This window comes from Triticum aestivum, chromosome 6D (assembly GCF_018294505.1).
Source record: "Triticum aestivum cultivar Chinese Spring chromosome 6D, IWGSC CS RefSeq v2.1, whole genome shotgun sequence".
NCBI lineage: Eukaryota > Viridiplantae > Streptophyta > Magnoliopsida > Poales > Poaceae > Triticum > Triticum aestivum.
This window is the reverse complement of record NC_057811.1, coordinates 444096456-444105207: the sequence shown is the minus strand read 5'-3', so window position 1 is coordinate 444105207 and position 8752 is coordinate 444096456. Positions and strand designations below refer to the sequence as shown.

Genomic DNA, 8752 nt, shown 5'->3' with positions numbered 1-8752 from the left:
CGGTAATGAGATTGAACTAGGTATTGAGATACCGCCGATCGAATCTCGGGCAAGTAACATACCGATGACAAAGGGAACAACGTATGTTGTTATGCGGTTTGACCGATAAAGATCTTCGTAGAATATGTGGGAGCCAATATGAGAATCCAGGTTCCGCTATTGGTTATTGACCGGAGACGTGTCTCGGTCATGTCTACATAGTTCTCGAACCCGTAGGGTCCGCACACTTAAAGTTTCGATGACAGTTATATTATGAGTTTATATGTTTTGATGTACCGAAAGTTGTTCGGAGTCCCAGATGTGATCACGGACATAACGAGGAGTCTCGAAATGGTCGAGACATGAAGATTGATATATTGGACGACTATATTCGGACACCGAAATGGTTCCGGGGGTAATCGGATATATACCGGAGTACCGGGGGGGTTACCAGAACCCCCCCAGGGGATTAATGGGCCTATATGGGCCTTAGTGGAGAAGTGGAGGGGCGGCCAGGGCAGGCCGCGCGCCCCCTCCCCCTCTAGTCCGAATTGGACAAGGAGGGAGGGGGGCGACGCCCCCCTTTCCTTCTTCTCCTCCTCCTCTCCCCCCTTCTCCTAATCCAACAAGGAAGGGAGGGAGTCATACTCCCGGTGGGAGTAGGACTCCTCCTGGCGCGCCCCTCCTGGCCGGCCGCCTCCCCCCTTGCTCCTTTATATACGGGGGCAGGGGGCACCCTTGGAGACACAACAATTGATTTGTTGATCTTTTAGCCATGTGCGGTGCCCCCTCCACCATAGTCCACCTCGATAATACTGTAGCGGTGCTTAGGCGAAGCCCTGCGTCGGTAGAACATCATCATCGTCACCACGCCGTCGTGCTGACGAAACTCCCTCAACACTCGGCTGGATCGGAGTTCGAGGGACGTCATCGGGCTGAACGTGTGCTGAACTCGGAGGTGCCGTGCGTTCGGTACTTGATCGGTCGGATCGTGAAGACGTACGACTACATCAACCGCGTTGTGCTAACGCTTCCGCTTTCGGTCTACGAGGGTACGTGGACACACTCCCCTCTCGTTGCTATGCATCACCATGATCCTGTGTGTGCGTAGGAAAATTTTGAAATTACTACGTTCCCCAACAAAACCGCCTGGCGCCTGCCATGGCGACGTCACCTGCGTGGCGGGCACGCTACCCGCGCCGTGTGGGCTCCTCGGGAGGCCTCACGGGATGGCCCCTCGTGAGGGGCGACCTCATTAGATCACATGCTGTGGTGGTACTTGGTGAAGTCCTTAGGCGGAGAGCCCTTCGCGGGGCAAAGCCCTAGCGAGGCCACTGGCTTCGCGGTGCATGCTGGGCCGCTTCTCGAGTTGGGCCAGGAGACCCTTCCTGGGCCGCACGCAGATGGCCCGTGGTACCCCGGTTCCCACTAGGCCGACGACGGGCTTCACAATGGAGGACACCATGGCGGAGTTCGAGGTCACCCAAGCGGAGGAGGCGGGGCAGCAGACTGCCATCCTAGAGTCCATCTAGTTGGAAGCTGTGGTGGAGCCAACCGACGCTTCCTGCGCCAGCAGAGGGCGGAGATTAGCGAAATATTCGCCTCTAGTGAGTCCTATGACGAGCCGGAGTTGCTGCAGGCACCCATCTTGCCCAGAGCCCTACACGGAGATCGTGAACATCTCCGACAATGAGTAGTTCAGGTAGATAGGACATTTACGTAGCACGTAGATTTTTATTATGCATGGTTTGTATGGATTTGAGGTACTAATTTTGAGGTACTTGTATGTAACGGATGAATTTTGAGGTGTGACATGTCAGTGCGCCCGCGACGCGCCCGGACGCATGTGCAGGCGTTTGAGGGCCCAAATTTGACGTTCTAAAAGGATTGTTTTTTTCATCATCTACCATCCTTTCACACGATTGAGCGTGTTTGGGCCTCACAATAGTCAACTACTCCCTTCGTTTCAAAATAGATGACCCAACTTTGTATTAACTTTGTGCTAAAGTTAGTACAAATTTGAGTCATCTATTTTGAAACGGAGGGAGTAGCTTTTAGAAGATCGTTTTACTATTTTTTCTTAGCATCCCACTCCACAAACCACAATGGTTAGCACGAGGTAGAGTCGGCATTAAGATTTCTCAGCACCAAGTTTTAACCAAAATTGGCCGCCGTTACAATTTGCATGTCTTGCATTCCATATGTCCTCAGGGTATATTCTCCTTTGCTAAAAAAAATGCCCGCAGGGTGTCTGACAAGAATATGCCGGTGTTTCAGACGTGTGCAATGCAACATAGGGCCAGATAGTCCAATTAGTACACTCAAAACAGAAGCGTAGGACGTAATGATGTGATTAGAACGTCCAAAGACAATCATAGTACCATCTTCCTGTCCACCTGCAAATCCGATCTACGCAAGTGCACAACACAATCATATCACCCTATCATCCGAGGCTCCGATCCAGGCCATCATTGAGTGCCCATCGAGCCACGAACGCCTAAAATGGCCACTAATAAAAGCAGATCAGCCTCCACCTCCACATATTTTTACCCAAACCACATGCTCTCCGTCCGGAGAAAGTGCCATGCCCACCACCATGCCACGGAGGGCAAGGCAAGCATGTGGTCAGTCAGCCAGCAGCAGCAGTGCCTGCCATTTATGACCACTGGAGAGTTGAGACACACACCGCCTTGTCCCGTAGCCCAGACGACAAAGGTGCCAAGACGCAGCACGCGCATGTGGGTGCGATTCCTGGCCGCTCCCGCACGCACCTGGCCTACGCTTTCCACCGGGCTCTGCCTTATCGATCCGAAGCCAAATCTAGCGCGCGCACTGTCGCGGCGGCACGCGAGGACAGCGCCGGAGCCAGGCCCGGTGGTGTTCGCTACAGCGCATTCAAGTCGCGCAAAACCTCCGGCGGTGTCTCTTCCGGGAATTTATCTGTCCTGCGCGGCCCGCGCCCCGGTCCCGGCTCACGGGGGCGCAGTACGTGCGTGCGCGCGCGATGCCGTTCGTGTGGCTCGGCGCGCTTGGCGCATGGCGCATGACGGCGGACCGCGGTCCCGGCGTCCGTGTCCGTGTCCCCCCGCTTGTCCCGGCGCGTGCGGCTCCGGCTCCGGGGCAGCCCGGACGCGGCTGGACTCGCTCGCGGTTTGGCCGGTTCTCCGGTGCCTACGCCGCCCGGCGCGCTGACGGCTACAGGAGATCAATTGGACATCGGAGGAGCTGGCTATGGCGACTCGCGCGTGCGTGCGTTGTCATGGTCGGGTCGTTCTTTCGGTTTGGTGGGCGGGCGGGCGTTCCGTTGACGAAACGGCAAAGACGCACGCACGCGCGCGCGCGCTGGCATTGCCGTGGCGCTGCGGCAACAGAGGCGACGGACGCATGCCCCCTCTCGTCGTCGGTGTGGGCCGTGCGGTCGCGGAGCCTTCCGGCGACCCCAACGCCGGTAGGTAGACCTCTCAGGGTGGATGTCCTGGTCAGGCGGTGACCATGTATCACACATTAATCCCGAATCCCCTAAGATACTGTGTGAAGAACGCAACACACTAGTACCAGAGTGATGTGATGAACTGGGTACTAGTACTAGAGTACTGTGCTTAATTACGCACAGGTGCTGTGCTGCCAGACCACAACAACCCAACTAACACCATCATCATCTTTAAACAAGACGAACGAGAGAACAACTAGTTAACGAGCGCTCCTTCGGGAGCCTCGCAACGATCAGCGCCATTTGGCGCGCTCTCAGCCATTCGCCACGTGTCGCGCTCTATACGCTCCCTCCAGATTTTGTTTTTTTTCGCACGTGTTTTCGGCTTTTTAAACGGTTTTTTCTGGGTTTTTTCGACATTTTGGTTTTTCCCCGGTCTTCCTTAGCGTTTTGACCAAATTTTTTTTAAAATTTTTTGCGCGAAAAAACGCGTTTACTTTTTTTCTTTCGTGAAAAGTCACTTTTTTTTCGCGAGAGGCACGGTTGTGCTTTAGCGAGAGTCACGGCCGTGCCTTTTCGGAAACGAAAAAACACGTTTTCTGTTTTTTTTTCTTTCGCGAGAGTCACGGTTTACTTCCGCGAGAGGCACAGTTGTGCTTTCGTGAGAGTCACGGTCGTGCCTCTCGGAAAGGGAAAAACAAAACGCGTTTTCTGTTTTTTTTTCTTTCGCGAGAGTCACGGTTTTGCTTCCGCGAGAGGCACGGTTATGCTGCCTCTCGGAAAGGGAAAAAATACGCGTTTTCTTTTTTTTTCGCGAGAGTCACGGTTTTGCTTTTGCCAGAGGCACGGTTGTGCTTTCGCGAAAGTCACGGGCGTGCCTCTTTCGGAAAGGGAAAAAACGCGTTTTCTGATTTTTTTCTTTCCACGAGAGTCACGGTTTTGCTTCCACGAGAGGCACGGTTGTGATTTCGCGAGAGGCACGGGCGTGCCTCTTTCGGAAAGGGAAAAAACTGTGCTCCCGGTTTGGTTTTTTCGTCCGGTTTTTTCGTGAAAAAAAGTTCGTCAAAACCTATCAACATGGGATCTAGTTTTGAAGATCTCGACGCGAGGAATCCAATGGTGAAAACGGTTTGAGATTTGGACGCACGGTTTAAGAGATAAAACGTTTTGAATAAACGAATCTACGAATAAACGTTTTGTACTACTAGTTTCTTTTCCTTCTTTTCTTTCTTCTCTCGCGCACTCTGCCTCGCTTCCGGCGGAAGGAAGCAAAAGGGTGGCCATCCATTCCATCCGAAAGGAAAGCACCTCCCGTCCCACGAGCGAGTGAAGTGACACGAACGGGAAAGGGGAAAGGGGAAAGAAAACCCTAGAGAAAACCCGCGTTAAAGCGGGGGGCCGCGGGATCCGAATGCCGGGTGCTGCCGCCACGTGCTGCCGCTAGATCTCGCGCCAATGGCGACGCGCCCGGCCTCGCGCCAGCGGAGGGCGGCCAAGGGCTCGCAGCAGCAGCAGGTTCAGCAGCAGTCGGGCTCGCCGACGTCGACGGCGACCACGTCGTCGTCGCGGCTCGCGCCGGAGATGATGTCGTCGCTCGAGGGCCCCGCGTCGCCGCGGCTCGTCGCGGGGCTGGACAACGCCGACGCCGACGACGACCAGGCCGCCACCAAGGAGAACGTCACCGTCACCGTCCGCTTCCGCCCGCTCAGGTTCCGCCCGCGCTCTCGTGTCGATTCGGTTCTGGATTTGGGGAATGTGGGTTGATTTTGCGTTTTGGTTCCTCACCTCCGTGTGACGTTTTTGAAGCCCGCGGGAGATTCGGCAGGGGGAGGAGGTCGCGTGGTACGCCGACGGCGACACGGTCGTGCGGAGCGAGCAGAACCCCAACGTCGGCTACGCCTACGGTACGTCTCACTCCCTTCTCCGTTGGTTGGCGCTTGGATTGCTTGGCGGTTGTGGCATTGGCACGCTGTTCTCTCTCTCTTTAGCTGTCATTTGTTTTGTCATATGGGGAATTTGCTGTGTCGTGTCGACATGTTCAGTCCTAGCCTAAGCCAGGGGCTGAACTGACCAGATGGGCTTTGGGGATACTTCTAATTGTAGATGGTTGGAATTATCTCATGCCGCCCTGCCACTACTCAGTTTACTTTCCTAGAAATGTATCCTAATTTTCTATTGTGACCTCAGGTTCTGCATCAGTTTGTCGGTGCATTTCACATATGAACCTCATAAATCAAATCACAGTTCGGTGTTTATTTTGCTTATAAGTATCAGACCAATAGGATAATGTTAGTATTCTCAAAACAGAGCACCGATTCACGAGGGGTACATACTTCAACATGGTGGTTTTGTGTACTGAATTACTGATGCACTGGGGATCGGATAATGTGCACCGTCTAGGCTTGCTGTTCCCGTGCTAATTCACAATCCATATGCTGTTCTATGTAGGTAATTGTGCAAAACAAGTATTCACATGGCAGTCTAACATGCTTTAGCCATCTTAAAGGTTTAGCGCATCGTGGTTGTACTTCATTAGCTCATGCTTAGGTGCCAGGGCGGTTCTTGGCTCTGTAAGAGGTGATTACATGAGAATTGACAGTTGGACGGCACATAACTTCGGAGGACTCAAGTTTACTATAGGTTTTTCCTTTGCAGAGGAATCAATCGTTGAAATTTTCTGGTTATGGCGCTAAAACTATTGGTTCAGATAACGAAATTTCTAGGTAGTTTTGTTTAAATGTTTGTTTACACATTCATTTGTATGAACAAAAAACTCTCCCAAAATCTCCTGCACAGCTAGTTATTCGAGTGAAGTAAGCTGTTCCGTTACATGGAACAATTCCAATTAATATCTGGGAGAAGTAGGCGCATTTCTGAGACTAGCATTTTATCTATTCTCTCCAGTTTCAAATTAAACTGTAGAGACTAATACTGTATTGTACTATTGTTACCCAGATCGGGTTTTTGCACCGACTACTACAACCCGCCAAGTATATGATGTTGCAGCTCAACATGTTGTCAGTGGTGCCATGGAGGGCATATATGGTAAGTGATATTTTCTTCTGTTACCCTCTTCAGCTTTATCTTACAACTTAGTATTATGATAACATCTTGTTCTTCCTTTCTGACTTACTTCTCTGATGAAAGAGGCTGGTTTCTGTTCATGGAATGTCACTTTACTATGAGATCTTCTAGAGGTCATAGTGAATATGGTTGCAGTAATTATTTAATTGTGGCACAAGTTTATTGGTTATACAGTCGCAGTTCCATTTTACTACGAGATATGGTCTGAATGAGATTACAATGCAATGATGATTCTGGATCTCTCTAAGACTTGTAGTTTGTTGGCCCTGCAAAGCAAAATATAATGCATTTTCATTATGCAGGAACAATATTTGCGTATGGCGTTACAAGCAGTGGAAAGACACATACGATGCATGTGAGAATACTTATGTAGCATCAAGCTTTTATTATTCTTTTACCGTAGGTATCAGCTGTGCTATATTCATAACTAATGCTCCATTGAGTGTAATCCATATCCATGTTAAATGCTCCTGATACCATACCCGTGATTATTATTTATTTTGTGTGATAAACTGATTATCCATGGAGGTAGGCAAGTTTCATTCTCTTTTGAAGATTACACTTAGAATATACTCATTGATGAGAAAATGAGTTTTTCATTTTTATGTGACTAAGCTAATATTTACGAATCATCCATTAGCTATACTTTTCAATGCCATCAGTTTCTTGATATACTTCTTCTTTTGAGTCAGGGAGATCAAAGATCCCCAGGAATAATACCTTTGGCTGTCAAAGATGCATTTAGCATTATACAGGAGGTACTTTTTAAATATCATGATGCGATGATACATTCTTGCTAGTGCTGTAGTCATTGCTTCTTAAATTATAACTCAGCTTGGTTTTTCTTTGTAGACCCCAAATCGCGAGTTTCTCCTGCGTGTGTCATACTTGGAAATTTATAACGAGGTTTGCTAATTTTTGCTGCAATCATATTTCTTGTCTTCATAGTATTTATAATCTTTTTCCATGTTTTACTGAGAAAAGCACGTGCTCCCATGTACATATTGGTTTCTTCTTTTTCGTCTAGATGAAAAGGCAAGGCAGTGTCCCAGCTGTTTGTTTGAACTCCCCCCCCCCTCTCCCCTGGTAACCAGGGTTTGTTCTGAAATAAATCACAAGAATATCAGTGTTTTTTGCAATGATGGGTAATTCATCATGATTCGGGACCACCTGCAAGGACCATAGTGTCAAGTATTTGATGATATCATCGCACATGAAATTCTTTCCTCCAACCTGCAAGACATTGGTGCCAATTAGCACGATTACTAGGCAGGCTACTATAACAAAGTGATAGAAATTGGTTTGATGTAACCTTTGTCGTGCTGATGTTTCTAGAAGGCAGTAAAGCATATTCTTGCCGATATGGTTCTAAAACTGTTGGATAGATCATAAATGTCAATGTATTCAGTATAAACTGGAAAACAGAAAATTTTCTTGTGTACGATGTTTACTGTGTAACTTGGTATGTTGTCTACCGAGAAGAAGTCTTTGCTAAATCTCAAAATGTGCACCGTGTCAATACCGGAGCCCCATGTTAGTCAATACTACAATCTGGCACGAACTTTTTTCCATTTTTCCTGCCTTTCCTTTTCTTGCAATTTTCCCCAGATGTCAGGAGGTCCATATTTTCGTAGGTGTTTCAATACTTTACATCCACAATGAATCATCAGACGACCTGTATATTGATCTTTACTTTACTTGGCTATGCTGTTCTAATGGAGGACTCATCAATTTTAGGTTGTCAATGATCTACTCAATCCTGCAGGACAGAGCTTACGAATTAGAGAGGATCCTCAGGTGTCAATATCTTACTTCCTAATCTTCATTAAGAGCTCTTTCCTCTCTAAGTTAAAGCACTGCTGATGCCTCTGACTAACACAGTAATGATTATTATGGAGGATAATTGTCAGCATTTGTATTCTAGAATCTCCTGCAAGACTAGGTTCATAGGGTATGTTTGTTTGCTATCAGCCTGCCATAGCAATAGCATCCCTTGCCAATGTTTGGCAATTGGTCAGAGAATCAGACATTCTGATGTATGTACTACTACTAATCACAATCCTCACACAAAGTAGCTAGATAATTGATACCCAATTTGAAATTCGGGATACAAGTAGAGGATGGAGCTTGGGGAGGAAGAAAGCAGAAGGGGAGTAGAGAAATGAGCGAGAAGCTCAGCTTGTTCCTTTTCTAGCTGCCGTTATACTCACACACCACCAGTCTTATATACAGTGCCAGTACAGGCCCATCACTGTGAAC

The 8752-nt window shown here is 48.8% G+C and overlaps 1 protein-coding gene across 1 annotated transcript in view; it reads left to right on the top strand.

Moving 5' to 3' along the window:
- The first annotated feature begins 4687 nt into the window (after positions 1–4687).
- Positions 4688–8752, top strand: part of LOC123145717 (kinesin-like protein KIN-7D, chloroplastic) — a 12344-nt gene continuing 8279 nt past the window's right edge. The window contains exons 1-7 of the mRNA XM_044565194.1: positions 4688–5118; positions 5216–5313; positions 6365–6454; positions 6796–6848; positions 7186–7251; positions 7346–7399; positions 8231–8290. Coding sequence (XP_044421129.1) covers positions 4865–5118; positions 5216–5313; positions 6365–6454; positions 6796–6848; positions 7186–7251; positions 7346–7399; positions 8231–8290 — 675 coding nt within the window. The 5' untranslated portion in view covers positions 4688–4864. The remainder of the gene's footprint in view (positions 5119–5215; positions 5314–6364; positions 6455–6795; positions 6849–7185; positions 7252–7345; positions 7400–8230; positions 8291–8752) is intronic.